At 34.2% G+C, this 16,197-nt stretch overlaps 1 protein-coding gene across 1 annotated transcript; it reads right to left on the bottom strand.

Moving 5' to 3' along the window:
- Positions 1–827: 827 nt before the first annotated feature.
- LOC134237227 (complement C1q-like protein 4) lies at positions 828–3,603 on the bottom strand. Its single transcript, XM_062719328.1, has 3 exons — positions 3,556–3,603; positions 1,755–1,833; positions 828–1,275 (listed from the first exon to the last, which is right to left on the bottom strand). The coding sequence occupies exons 1-3, from the start codon at positions 3,556–3,558 to the stop codon at positions 884–886; spliced, it is 474 nt and encodes a 157-aa protein (XP_062575312.1). The 5' UTR covers positions 3,559–3,603; the 3' UTR covers positions 828–883.
- Positions 3,604–16,197: the final 12,594 nt, after the last annotated feature.

Raw genomic sequence — 16,197 nt, 5'->3', positions numbered from 1 at the left:
TCCTCAGGGGAAAGGGACGAATACAGGAGTGTTGGAGTACTAAATTTTAGCCCTGATCATCCTATTTCTACTGGTTTTGTGCAATATAGCTACATGTTTCAACTTATTTTGTTTTTGTTTTTTCATTTTATGTTTCAATCAATAGATCCTTTCCAGTTGTATTAATTACATTACACTCAAGTGAGCGTTAAAGCCCTAAGACTTTTTGTTGGAATTGTTCTCTTATCAGTTGCATTTGAATGTGTGATTTTATCCTTTTTATTAAAATAAGTGAAGCAATTGTCTACTTACATAAACAAGCAGTCTGAGAGTATTGCATAAGCAATACATATCCCCTACCGGGTCTCCCTTTTTCTTCAGAATGTCATTTCATAATATGCAGAAGTTCTGACCGAGGTAAAACTTGATTTTGAGGTTGTGAATGCCTTAAACCTAATAAAATAATCCACATGAAGATGAAAGTGCATCTCATTTTTTCAACGTCTTTTTTCTCGTTTCATATTTACCATGATGACTATCGGAGTTCAGCGCAGCACGAACCCGATCCGATCTCAAATCATTATGAAAAATTAAAAATGCCATAAATCTGTCAAAAAATCAATGAAGCGAAACGAAATTCAAACTTCATCTGTAACTCATTAAGATACACTCACATACCAAAATTCAGCTCAATATCTGCAAGCGTTTAGAAAAAAGTGGGGAAAACCAAGCAGGACAGACTAACAGACAGACGGGGACAGACAGACAGCTAGACGAACGGACGGACAGACGCAAAGGAAACCGGTTTCACCGGTAGGGGACTAACAATTCTATGACTATTGTACTATTTTTAAACAATTTTTTTTATTAACACGGGACAGTTACAAGTTATTGTAATCAGGTGTCAAGCCAGTTGTACTCCACTGAAGGTTGTCCATGGACCCAGCAACTCCGCGACTCTATCATGGACATCCTTGATATACACATGGTCTCCTTCCTGCAGAACCAGGATTATGGTGTTCCCAGCAGTTACCCACTTATGTCCACCATTTATATTATTTGAACCTTGTCTTCCCATCATCTTCCCATTCACAACCAACCCAGCATGTGACTGTTTCCCTGGGTCACTAAGGGAGGACCAGGCAAACAAATAGAGGCCTTTTTCAGGAGCAAAGAATTCCCCAGTGGTTGAATTGTAACCGTTCCCCACGTTGGTGATGATTTTGTCATAAATCCATGTCTGACCGCTAGCAATGGTTTTGTCAGATCCCATTTCAGCTTGGAAAGCTACAGGGACTGCAAAATACATGTAAATGTGTTTTCAAACACTTCAGTCGAAAGATTGTATGATTTGTGGAGTTATAAAGTGCTACATATACCGTATAAGCAGAATTTTTTTAGCGAGGATTTAATTTTGGCATTATTAGCGAAGGTGCTGATATCGCTAAAATATTGAACATCGCTAAAAATTAATTGCGATTTCTTTGTTATAGCTTTATTAGTGAGCACGTTAAAATCGCTAAAATTACATCTCGCTAAAAAAAATATACCGATCTTTAAGGACAAATCACTAAATTCGCGTCTCGCTAAACTTTCCACGTATACTTGTTACTTTTAGTCTTAAGAGAATTACAAACACACGGAGAGAGAGAGAGAGAGAGAGAGAGAGAGAAAGAATAATTAAACAAGGTAAACACAGCTTTTTGGACCGTCTATCATGTTGACAGAATCAGACAAGATCGCGTGTTGTGTTTTGATGAACTCTTTTGACTTACTGAAACTGCGACAGATTCCAGATACATCATATAATTGTAACAAGGCCAGCCACAGCAATATTGGATACCGCATGCAAACCTAGAGGTATTATAAAGTAAAACAGTTTCATTACAAAGTGGTCTGTCAAGATCAAGACCTAGATCTACGTAAAGAAAATACATGTTTTGTGCCGAACCATAACTACTATGTTTAAGCTGATCTGAATTGCACTTTATGGTCCACAATATATTATAAAAGCCTTAAAGATGCTTATTTTGCTCATCATAATTTATTTACAAACCGCCACCGAAAGAAATACTGTATACACAGAAATGTTCGCCCTCTCCATGGCTGTGCGAATTTAAAAGGGAGCGAATTATTTCTTAAACAGAACTATAACTGGGAGAATTTAAATTGGGGCAAATTGTTTGCAAGCGCAAAAAGAAGAAGGTAACATGGGGAGAATTTAACCATAAATACAGTATATTCAAAATTATGTCGTCTTAAGATCAATGATTATGGTCAAGTTCTCTCCTAAAGAGATCAAAACTGATTTTGATGCAAAATTTAGGATACTTTCATACACAACGTGAATAGGATCCCCACCTAATTGCGGGGGTTATGACGTGAACAGACTTGAATCTACACTACTTTTGGGTCGTCCACGTGTGGCAGTTGTTAGAGCGTCTGTTCTAGATTCGTGGAGAAAGCAGTTGATCCTTACGTCGCGGGTTCAAATCCCGCCCAAAAAGTATGAGCTAAGATTTCAAGCATCTGCAATGAACAGTTGATGAGAAAACTGCTGCGAAAATTTCTGAGCTTTCCACCGGCAAATGGTGGCATCTCCATGTGAGTAAAACAAATTCTCGGGATGAACGTTAAACAACAAACAAACCACAGGCACTTGTTTCTGTAATAAATTTTTGATCCATAGTATAATAATAATGTTATTATTATATTATTAGTTAAAATTTATTCCCAAAACAAGTGCCCGTGAAACAAACATTGCCATTAGATGTTTTTATGTGAATAAGACTGATCATGACGTTGAGAAAAACATTTTCAAAGATGATTTTGTCCTTTAATACACACATGCATTCGTTTATTCGTCCATTCTGACCACACCCTACCGATGGGGCATGATTAAAAAAAATTAATGCAATACCCGGAAGCTTTTACATAATTTTCATCCTTTCTGGTTCAGTGATCCCTTAATATTTTTTAATGAACTCATGCAAGTTTCACCTTTTTTTAATGACTTCTCTTGGAAGAGGATGTGGTCCTTAATTTCAACAAAATTGAATTATTATAGAACCTTCAAACAAAGATACTTTCTGCCAAGTTTGATTGAAATTGACCCAGTTATATTCTGGATATGAAAATGAAATTATAAAATAAGTTTACGACAATGACGACGACAGACAACAGACAAATTTCGACCACAAAACTTCCTTTGAGTCTTCGACTCAGGTGCATGACTTAAGAAATAGGACGATTTTCTCCCTAGTTTGGACTTTCAGTATTTTCGTGGCATTTTTTAAACGCTACGTAATGGCGAATTTTTTTAATGACTTCTCTTGGTTAAGAAATTAATAACATCAGGAAAATTTAAATTGTTGTTGACAACGATATGAGACGAATTATGCCCAAATTCTGTGCTTTAATTTGCTATTTACTACACCAGTTGATTCTATCATATGTATATTTCAACAGTGAAGGAAAGTTTTGTAAATTTTAGAAGCTAATTATAGGTAACGTCGAGAATGAAACGCCTCACTGCAAGTCCCAACTAAGGGTGTAATGATCCTAAATATTTCTTACCATTTTTCTGTTTAGTGATCAGGGAAACTGAGTAGCTCAACTGTATATATACAAAAAAAATCTCAATAAAAAGAAGATTCACGCTAAGTGATCATATTACAAAACAGGTAATAATCTGACCAAAGCACACATGATGCGCGAACATATTGGAATGAACCTTTTTGAAATAAAATGCAAGTCTTATCAAAAGATGTTATAATGACGAAAAACGCTAAAAAGAGGTGTATGGACCACATCAATGACCTGAACGCATTAATGATTACGAGAAAGCTAAAATCAATTCAGCATTGAAAATTTACCGGGAGGTGAAAATAAATTATTAACACTACCTCCGAATACTTCCAAATCAACATAACTATTCATGACTTAATGATTAGAAGTACTCTAATTTTTTTTTTATGTGAAACTCTGTTTGCTCATTTTGGCATCACCCAACCCATCCTAGATCTGAACAAATACAAATCTACGCTACTTGAGGTTGCTTCTGTAATAATAGGACTAACCATGACTTTGTTGTTCTTGAGCAGTAGAGTTTCGAGATGATTCCTAAATTCCTATATATTCTTATGTAAAATTTTGTCATTCTGTTGTTCCCCCTTAACCCCTGGTGGGTCATGGTTTGAATGAACATAAATTTACACTACCCGAGGATACTTCAGTATTTATATGACTAACAATGGCTTAGCTATTCGTAAGCATTATGAACATTTTTAAACATAATTATTCCTAAATACTAGTAATTCCAGTGTAAAATGTTGAACCACTGTTGTGTGCGCACCCACGCACATCCAGGGGTCATGATTTGAACATACTTGAGTCTACACTACCGGATAATGCTTCTATATTAATATGACTAATATGGCTTAGCTGTTTTTGAAGATAAAAGATATCTTCTATGGTTAAACCAATCCCTTGTTGTGGCTTCCCCTACCCTTTGGGGTCACGATTGGAATAAATTTGAGTCTTCACTAAATGAGGAAGCTTTAATTAATTATGACTAACCATGACTTTGCTGTTCTCTCTCGAGATTTTAAGTCATTTCTAATATATTTCAATTATATTTCTGTTTATAAAACTTTGACCCCTTCGTGTGGACACGCCTACCTCGGGGCTTATGCTTTGATAAAATTTGAAGTAAGATGATGCAATGAAGATTTCACGTATAAATTAAATCTTTTCTTGCCCTATGGTACTTGAGAAAATCCTTAAAAGACGCCATAATTCAGAATCAGTCATTTACACTTGTTCGAAATATCTTTTAGAGATAATAATAATTACATGTATATGAAATGTGGAATTGAAGCAATCATAATGCATGCAATACTAGAATTCTGGAATATTAACAGAGGTCAGCATTCGTGAAAATGAAGAATTTATACCATTACTGTGTGTGGCTTAAGTGATTATTTATGTCCTCTTGGAAAAGAACAGGTACATTTGTTTCATGAGTATAATGATCAATAATAAAGAAAAGTGAAATCCATGACCGTGGAGACCCTTGTTGCAGGTGTATGGCACCAGAGAAGGATTAATTAAGATGGCTAAACTTTGATAATATATCTCATTTAAAAAGAACTATAATAGGAATCAGATTTAGACATAAAGTCAAATTTTAAATCATTTTGTCAGATAACTAGCTCTTTGGTGATACAGTATTGAATAACACTTTTTGACCCCCGCTTTCGCGAAAGCGAAGGGACATAAAGTCTCATTCTTCTGTCCGTCAGTCATGTCCGTCCGTCACAAAAAACTTAAACTTTGCCCATAACTTTGGATTTAGTGGAGCTATGATTTTCAAATTTCACATGTATATTCCGTGTGACAAGACCTTTCTTTTTGACCTTGGAGTTTGACATACTTTTTAAAAACTTTAACCTTGGCCATAACTTTTGAACAGTAAGGGCTAGGGCTTTTATACTTAGTATATTTGTAATCTTTGTGAGAAGATCTTTCATTGGATACCTAGGACTTTGTCCTTGACCTTGGAGTTTGAACTTCTTTAAAAAACAAACCTTTACCATAACAGTTGAAGGGTTAGGGTTATGTAGGGCTTTTATACTTCACATATTTAATCCTCGTGACAAGACCTTTCATTGGATATCAAGAACTTGGACCCTATGACCTTGGAGTTTGACCTACATTTCATCAACTTTAATCTTGGTCAAAACCTTTGAACGGTAAGAGCTAGGGCTTTCTTATTTCACATACAATGAAGCGCATTGAAGTGGTAAAATTTTCCGTTCGAATGGAACGTTTTGAACTATCTTTAGAACGTTTATTGACATCTTATGACACGCCCATTTCTTTAGAAATGGATAAAACGGTCAATTTGTTTATTCGAATACCTGTAGAACAGGTTTTCCATAAATATAATAACCAATGAAATTGACGGTCTAAATAAATACCGAGTAAACACGTGTTCGAACGAAACATGTGTTGTGGTAACTTCAATAGACATGATAAGTTCAAAAAATATGTACATATTCGTTGCAAATTTTGTTTACAGAAGCGGAGAGTCTCTAACTCTCTCTTCTAATTTTTTTAAAGCTCCATTTCAGTGTAACTCATATTGCTTGTCGCGAAGAATGGAGTGTCCTAAAACATTACGACGAATATTTCTTTCTCGTTTCTAAAAATATGGTCGTGTCATTATGTTGTAATTGACGTTCAAAACATGACTCAGAACGTTTCATCCAAACGGAAAATTTTACCACTTCAATGCGCTTCATTGTATGTAATCCTCGTGAGAAGACATTTCAGTGGATACCAACAACTTTTATCCGTTAACCTTGGATTTTGACATACCTTTCAAAAACTTACTCTTGGCCATAACTTTTGAACAGGTGGTGCAAGGGCTGTCATATTTCATAATCTTTTTTTGTGAGAAGACTCTACTTTGAGTACCGATATATCTAATTTGCATTTAAGAAAAGTTTAATCTTCGCTATGTTGCATACGGGGTCATCAGTGTTTCACAAACTCATCTTAATTGTTCCTTATAACTTTTGATTGAAAAGAGAGCTTTCATATTTGGCATGTGCATTACCTGTGACAAGATAATTCCGAGCATACTATGATTTCTCACCCCTTGACCTTGACCTTTTTAAAAAAAAATCAACTTCGGTAATAATTTCTAAATGCTATATGATAGAGCGTTCATATTTGACTCATAAAAAATACCATCTCACTCACAAAGACACTGAAAGCGGGAAACCACAATTCTTTAAATTTGATTGTTTCTTCATTTTTGACTTCTACATAAGATCAGCAGAACATATACGTATATATTTATGAATTAAGCATAAAGTACATGTAAGAATATAATTATCAAGATAAATAAATACAGAGAATCTGTGTCCCAGTCTTAAAGAAAAAAGATAAGGACAGACTGGGGCATTTGGGAATAAATAGACGTTACGTACCAAATATAACATTTCACGACAAAAGCTTATAAGCGATATCGTCCAAGGATCACGTCTAGCTTTCTTAATTTAATAAGAAGCCATTAATGCTATACTCTTATTATAGACGCCTTGTTTAAGAATATCGTAACTTAGTCGCTTTAAATTTAAGAAAAAAAAATATACTCTTTTGAAAAAAAAGAAAAGAAAGAAACACAAAGTAGGAACAATACCCAGAAAAATGTAAGATAGTTTTGTCACACTTTTTTTTAGATGGGTTTTATGCATTCGAGTAAAATGCGTTATTTTTCAATGCAGTTTTAACGTTACAGCTATTTTACTATTTTACAAATCTCACAGACAAAACGAACTGATTTTGCAAAATGAACAAAAAGATTTAGCTCAATTTTTATTTGTTGGTTTCTAATGGAATTAATTCTTTCAGGCACAAAGGGCCTATAAAAAGCAGGTGTTCTCGATATTTTTAATCTGGTTTTATCTAAAAATTGACGCTTTCATAAAATGCTGCATCTGAATATTGCATAGCACAAAAGGAAAATGGAAGACTGGAGGCAGGTTACCACAGTCTACAATTGCAAGAGGTTTTATCTTAGATACTGAAAGTACAAGTTCCATACCTTCATCTAAGATAAGGGCGAAATCATTGAGGAAAACGGTTAATCTAACAAGATTTCGCATATCATTCAAGATATTTTCATAAACTGTAGATCGCTAAATTTTCGCGACACCTTATTTTTCAAGAGATAGTCATTTCATGTATTTCTTTATTAGCGTGACAAAATTTTCACGAATTGTGGTCATTGTTCTTTAAAATCGTAGAGTACTTATATATGCAGAATATAGATTATTGTAAAGTTCTCGTGAATAAAAAGTGATTTACAGTAGAACAAACCATACCGCTTTGACTCTATAGGATCACGAAATCCTCTTATGCATTTGTTTCTAACATACCTAATCAAGAAGCATTAATATATGTATAATATGAAAAGTGGGCAAGGTTAAATACATCGAATTCGGATTCGAATCCCACCGAAGGACGTGGAGACAAGTCCTTCGGATGAGACCGTATAAACCGAGGTCATGCGTCGCAGTAAGAGCTGGCACGAAAAAGATCCCTCCCTGCTCAATGGGTGCCGAGTATCGGTAAAGAAAAATTTGCAGGTCTCCACCGGCAATCGGTGGCATCTCCATATGAGTGAAAAAATCTCGAAAGGGACGTTAAACAGTATACAATCAATCAATCACACATCGAATAAATTTAATAATCAACTCGCATCAGTACTTTCAGTATTTTGATTATTACAAACATTTGCTTCCATTAGATGCCGTTTTTGGCAAATGATCTTGAATGACCCTGAACTGTCTATGATTTTAAAATTCTCGAGTAATTATGACATTGAGATAGTATCCCTATTGTTAATGACATTTCTGTATTATTAATAAATCATTTTGCTAAATAATCTTTTTGATCAGTGTACCACTAAAATTCTACAATGCATTTCTTCTTTTTTTGTTTTGAAGAGTATACATGTTAGATGTATATTTGTTCATACATCTGATTTTATATAAATTCAGTGGTGTAACATCGTTTTTGAAAGGGGTGGGGGGCATCCCGAGGAAGAAAAAAATCCTCAACTTACCTGAAAAAAAATTGTCCAAACTCGAAAATCTTATTATGGGCATGAAAGGGGGTTAGATTCAAACTTCTTCTAGTACTAAACTTTTACTCAAACACCCCCTTATGTTGCCCAAAGTCGAAAATCCTATTTCCGTGGGGGTGGGGTGGTTTTGAACCTAATTTTTTCAAAGCCAAATTCTTTCTATAACAATTTTTAATACATTTCCTCACACCACACAAATGGGGGGGGGGGGAACCAGCCTTTCAATGAACATTTCCAATAGTATAAGTAATACTGGGGGAAAAAGTGCCCCCTGCCCCCCTCCCTACCCTGTTGCTACGTGTCTGCTTATTTGACAATACTACAACCAGTCGGGGAGGGGGCAACATGACTTTTGATGAATATTCCCTACAGGAAAACTTGTGTCTGGAAAAAAGGGCGCCCTTCCCCCGATGCTAAGTGCCGGTAGTTTATACATGATAAAATAAGATTTTACTTACATGTTCCTTTTTGAAATGACGTGAACTAAAGTCCACTGGACTTTAACTACATTTCAATCGAAGATATATAATTAATTGACTGGCATCAATGAGGCTTTTGTGCACAAGTTTTTCCTCGTTTGACATTTGATCAAGCTGTTTTATTTCCATCTAATATCTGAAATTAAAATACTGTCCTATCGTAATATATATAATTAATTGTTTGTCATCAATAAAATGCTTGTTCACAAGTTTTTCCTTGTTTGACAATTGATCAAACTGTTTCAGAAATCTATTTTCAGAATTTTATTTTTGTTTATTGCTAGGGGTATATTGCAGGAATATATTTTTTAAAGGAGCATATGTTAACAAAATTGCCAAAAACTCTCGTGAGCTTTTCTGATCAAAGGATGATGTGACATAACTGCCATCTGGGGCCCCCTTTTCCACGACGAATTACATGTTGCATATTTAATCTACAACGATTTTGGTAGTTTTCAAACATGAGTGAATAAATACGACGCCTTTTGCATAGTTTCAATAATTCAGACACAAATTAATTATAAAGAATATTGTATTATGAATGATTTTTAGACCCTATAACAGCCAAATTCGGCCAGGATTGTGATAATACCTTTTATGGAAAGAGAGTGGGCTGGTCGTAGTACAATAGAGGGATATGCATATCCGGAAAGTCTACCTTATATGCCTATTGTTATAATTTCGCACATAATCGATGTCCAGTAGCTTCGTCGATATGTAAACATGATACTCCTACCCAAATGAGTCTATATCTTTCAAATTTCACATCTATTTTTGTTAAATGTAGTATTCCATTAGCGTATACATATCAGTGATTAGTTGCGTGCAGAAATTAGAGTAAAATTTGGGCATTTGATGTTTAACTGTCAATTTACCGGGGGCAGCAAGACACATCATCCTTTGTCCGTTGTCTGTCGTCGTCGTAAACTTTTTCATCTTCTCAAAAACCAATGGGCCAGTTTCAACCAAACTTGCCACAAAGTGTCCTTGTGTAAAGGAGATTCAAGTTTGTACAAATGAAAGGCCACATCCTCTTGCAAGAGGAGATAAATATGAATTAGTGATAAATTAATGGTATCATTTCATAATCTTCTTCTCAAGAACCAGTGGGTCAGGAAAGATGAAACTTATGATTCAGTTATTTTACCAGCACGGAAAAAAAAGAAAATCTATATGGATAGTTAATCATAGCTTTGTTGTTTTTGCGAAGAATTTGAACAAATTTTCCCATGTATTCCTGTGTAAAACCTTGATCACCCGTTGTGGCCCTAATCTACCCGGAAGGGGGGGGGGGGGTCATAATTTGAACAAACTTGAATCTACCCTACACACGGATGATTCCATATAATATGAACAATCACAGCTTTGCTTTTTTTCAAGAAGAAATTTTAAGATTTTTTTATCTAATCCTTGAAACTTTGATCACCCATTATGGCCCCACCCTTGCCCAAGGGTCATGATTTGAATCAACACTACAAGAGGATGCTTCAATATAACTATGACCAATCATGGCTTTGCTGCTCTTAAGAAGAAGAAGATTTTTCCTATATGTTCCTATGTTAATCTTTGATCCCCCATTGTGGTCCCATCCTACCCCTTTGGGTCATGATTTGAACAAACTTGAATCTACACTACCAGAGGATACTTCCATTTAATTATGATCAATCTTGACTTTTCTGTTCTTGTGAAAAAGATTTTTCCTATGCATTTATATTAAACTTTGATCCCCCCATTGTGCCTCATACCCCTGAGGGTAATGATTTGAACAAACTTGAATGTACACTACAAGAGGATGCGTCCATATACTGTAGATAACTGAATATAAGCGTGAAATTAATTATCGCGTAATTCTGCGAGAAGCATCACTTGCGATGTAAAATGTCTTGATCAACCGCCAGTTAGCAAATTATTATTCTCGCGATTTGACGGTAAAGACTATTTCGTGATAATAAGTACTCGCGAAAAGTAAGGAATCTACAATAACTATGACCAACATGGCTTTGCTGTTCTTAAGAAGATCTTTAAAGATATTTCTTATGTACTTCTATGTTGAACTTTGATACTCCACTGTGGCCCCGCTCTAAGCCTGGGGGTCATGATTTAAAAAAAACAACTTGAATTAACACTATCAGAGGCTGCTTTCACATGAGTTTCATCTTTTCTGGCCCAGTAGATCTCGAGAAGATTTCTAAAGATTTTTCCTTGGTATTCCTATATTAAAATTTAATCCCCCATTGGGGCCCCACCCTACCCCTGAAGGACTTGAACAAACTTGAATCTACACTACATGAGGATGATTCCACATAAGTTTCATCTTTCCTGACCCACTGGTTCTTGAGAAGAAGATTTTTAAATGATACCATTAATTTATCACTAATTCATATTTATCTCCTTTTGCAAGAGGATGTGGCCCTTCATTTGTAAAAATTGAATCTCCTTTACACAAGGACATTTTGTGGCAAGTTTGGTTGAAATTGGCCCATTGGTTTTTGAGAAGATGAAAATGTAAAAAGTTTACGACAGTAACAACAACGACGACGACGGATAACGGACAAAGGATGAGGTGTCTTGCGGCCCCCGGTAAATTGACAAAACATTAAATGCCCAAATTTTACTCTAATTTCTGCACGCAACTAATCACTGATATGTATACCCTAATGGAATACTACTTTTAACAAAAGTAGATGTGAAATTTGAAAGATATATAGATCTTTCCTTTGGGTAGGGGTATCATGTTTACATCCAATTCCCATTGAATTTTGACCCAGCCCCTCTCTTTGAAGCCCTTAAAATATACGAGCGCAGGTAGGTACAATTTTCTCCTTTGCCTGGTCACTGTATTTTATTGAAATCTACCTATATGTGAAAGGAGAAAATTGTACCTAACTGCGCTTACATGCTATTTTTTAAATAACTGTAAAATCTAACTGGCCTTTCCTATTATGAACAGATCGACGAAGCTAGATTTTCTGACGTAAGAATAAATTCGTATGCTAATCGAGGCACTGGCGATACTTTCTAACTGACCAATCAGCTAAATGAAATTCGTTACGAGTGAGTACCACAAAAATACTAAGGAAACTGTTACCTGCTTTCCGATATTTTTTTTATATGCATTTAAGTCACAGATTAGACACGGATCTACATATGTTCCATTTCCGAGGTCACAGTTACAAACAATTGATAAATATACATAGTATAAAGTTTTGAAACGTGTTTGGTGGGCAATTCGCTAGATCTATACGTATTCCCGAGTATCAGCGAATACAAGTTTCATGCATTTCTTGACCTAAAAACTGTAAACGGTGAGAATGTATGAGTATTATTAGGTATCAACAGCCTTGGCTGACCATTATAAAAGTTTCAAATGTAGATGAGGATAACGGGTAAATTGAACTAAACCACGTGTCTGTGATAAAATGAAAACGTAGTAAACCAGCATGTTTTGTTGTTCTGTCATCGTACTGGACATTGACTATGTGCGAAATTATAACAATCTAGGCATATAAGGTAGACTTTTCGGACATGCATATCCCTCTATTCTACTAAGACCAACCCACTCTCTTTCCATAAAAGATATTGTCACAAACCTGGCCGAATTTGGCTGTTTTAGGGTCTAAAAATCATACACAATATAATATTCTTTATAATTAATTTGTGTCTGAATTATTGAAACTATGCAAAAGGCGTCGTATTTATTCACTCATGTTCGTAAACTACCATCATCGTTGTAGATTAAATATTATTAAAAAGGCGCCCTAGATAGCAGTTATGTCACACCATCCTTTAATTGACAAAGATTTTAGAATCATTCAAACGGAAAATTTATGCGCTCAGTGTTGAAGATATGACTGCTCTTTTACTCTGTGACCTTACATTACTTAACGTGTTTCTGTGTTTCATTCATTTTTATGTGCTTTGGCTTTCAAGTTCATTTCAATCTTTTGTTATCGGGCCATCTGTAAACATCCTGTTAAAATGCGCCCATCGGACAAATGCAAAAAAAAGACTACATCTTTCACTGTTTCACTTTGTAAATAATTACATGTACGTGTTTAACAGAATATATATTGAATAAAAGTGCAAATCATGGGATTTTTCCACTGTAATAGAAAAAAAAGGTTTCTAACATTTAAAATAGAAAACAATGAATTATTCCAAAAACCCAAAATTACATCTGATTTGACAATTGTATAGTTAACTTATTTTAACCATTAGATCTGTAACTTAATGCAAAGATCCAAGGAACTTGATGCAAAGATTGGGCAACAGTAAATGTGATTATAAATACCCTCTCAATGCAAGGTTTTTATAATAAAAATCCGAGCAGTTAGGTTTTTCCATGTTATTAACAACGAATTTATTTACATATAACGTGTTTATAAAATAACACAACAAACCACGCACACACTTTCTTCACGTGTAAATAAATTGAAAACAAAAGTCTGTGGATTTTTGACGCCATATTGAAAAAGGTGGGTTCAAACATATATGTGCAAACAAAGCAACTTATATTAAAAGATGTGTATAATGGTTACGATTATTGCATGACAAACAAATAACAGAGAATATACCTTTTGGACTATCCTTATCCTAGCTATTCCACCTAAAAAGTTTTTTAATTCTAAAGCACAATAATATTATTTGTATCTGTGGAACTTAGTTATAAATAAAGAGATTTTCATTGGTTGTGCGCTAATTAATATGTAAATTAGATTCATATATAGATAAAATTACACCACTAATGTTACCAATTAGTGAATGATGCATCATTTTAATAGCTGAAACTCATTTATGTCTTATTCCTGATGTTTTTACTTTGCTTTCAAATAAAATTTCATTTACATAATTACATTAACATAAATACATGGTCATATTTCACAAAGACGAAAACATGCAAAACAGAAACAACTGTTCATAATATGGTGTTGTACTTTATGCATAGTTATTTTTTAATGACCTATGAACAATAAGTTTTGTTACACAATTTTATCATTATAAATACAGTAAAACTCAGCAATATTGATTTCCATAGTTTGCAATTTCTTTGTTTTTTGTTTTATGCATAATATCATTTATATAGCTGGGGAACCAAATAAAATTTTGCACTGTACAGAATTTGCAGTATTTTTGGCAATAGTAAATGAGTTTTACTGTAAGATTGAAAATAAATATATAAATTTTGCATGCTGTGACATGCTCTCATAAAAGTATTGGTGTAAATATGCACCATTACAAAACCCTGCTAAGATTATTACATCATCAATAAATTCCTTGTTTATAAACCCATTTCTATGAAAATGATATGGCAGATAAATCTGTCTTCAATCAATATAAATACATTATAAGAAAACCATTTGATTCCATGGGTTTTTAAACATTTACTTCATAATGTTAATTTTGTGAAGCACTTATTTCCCCACTCCAACAACCATCATCTCGAGCCACGGTCCGGATTCCGCATAAAGCTCTCTCCTACCCATGGCTGCTTGATTGTAAAAATTGTGGTAATCTTGAATATTTATGTCTCTCTATTGTGACGTCATATTCAATTATTGGGAAGTTTTGTTTACATAGCAACAATTGACATCAACAGTATACAAAGAAAATTTGTGAACTGTGATTGGATATTGAAAGGTCGCGATAAAGTTCATTATCCAACTATGCTTTACTCGCATTGGTTAATATTTTAATGAGCTACAAAGAATTCTCTCCTCGTTCAACCAAAGCCAGAATGGGAGAGGATCATACATTTTGGCAGTGGTTTGCGACGATGCCCAACAACCGGAATATTTTAAAGTCATTTCTGAACTTACAAACTCTGCAAAGAAAATTAATGGAAACTGTTGATGGACATACAGACAGACAGACCGGCCAACAAAAACCTACAAAGCAATATGCCCACCTTCATGGAAGAGGGCATAAAAATAATGAAAGCCTGAAACCATAAATATTCAGAGTGCTAGGTATGTAACTTGAAGTTTTTCATCAATTATTATGTGGAAACTGGAAAGACTATCACTTTAAAGTATTCATTACATCAATTTTTTAAAATGAAATTGAATTGCTTGTAATAAAACTTTAAAAGATATGTACAATAAATGAAATGTATGTAAGTTATTAAAAATGATAAGATTCTGGTACGTTCATTTTGTTACATACCTCTTTTGTAATTAAAATAGAGCAGTATTATTTTGTGAATGTTAAACAGTGAAATTAATATATCTCTTTTTAAAATGACTTTACTTTAAACACCCCATTGCTGTAGCTTAAAATCTCTGTCCCTCCCATTCAATGTCCTCTCCATTATCTGTCCATGTGTGTAATATTTGTCTGGATACAAAGTCCCTCGGGTTGGTGTTACATGTAATACTTTCTTGATATTCCTTTCTTTCTTTCAGTAGTGTAATCAAATTTTCTTTCAATTGTTTTTCGTCAAATACTTTTCCTTTTTTGCTAATACACAATAAATATCTAAATTCTTTTTCTACTTTAAAAAATTTCTTATATACATTAATTTGCGTCTTTAGTGCTGTCATTTTCTCCTTCTTTGTCTTTAAAGAACACAATTTTTCATTAATTTCACTCTCTGAAGCCCATAATCCATGTCTGTGAATATCATCCAAAGCTTTGTCGATGGCATCATTTTTTCTTTCCTTCTTCTTCTTGTTCTCCTCTTCTTTTTCGTTTATAGTCTGCAAATGTTTGTTAAATAATTCTTCTTTCCTTCTCTTACTTTCAATTAAAAAAGCTCTACTGTCTTTTCTAGCTGTATTTACAATGTTCCTCTGTTCATTTTCACTTTTGTTTTCTAACCATTTTTTTGTTTCATTATTATTAGGTCTTTCCACCTTTCTGTGGAAAGACCTATTGATATTCTTCTGTTTCTTCTTTTTAGGTCTTTCCACCTTTCTGTGGAAAGACCTATTGATTTCCTTCTGTTTCTTCTTTTTTATTATTTTTCCGCCGTGTGATTTTTTGTTTCAAGATTTATCGAAAAGATTTATAGTCCATAAGAATGTACGCCGTAAAAGATTATTGCAGTTCACCCTGCGTAAATGAACCTTGACCCCTTTAGAA

The sequence above is a fragment of the Saccostrea cucullata genome, unplaced genomic scaffold, assembly GCF_032062105.1.
Source record: "Saccostrea cucullata isolate Sc308-1 unplaced genomic scaffold, CSIRO_AGI_Scuc_v1 ctg6584, whole genome shotgun sequence".
Taxonomy (NCBI): Eukaryota; Metazoa; Mollusca; class Bivalvia; order Ostreida; family Ostreidae; genus Saccostrea; species Saccostrea cuccullata.
This window is presented reverse-complemented; position numbering and strand designations above follow the sequence as displayed.

Coding starts and splice junctions, on each gene's coding strand:
- LOC134237227 (XM_062719328.1), bottom strand. Junction 1,276..1,754: donor TGGAATCTGTCGCAGTTTCA/GTAAGTCAAAAG, acceptor TGTATTTTGCAG/TCCCTGTAGCTTTCCAAGCT.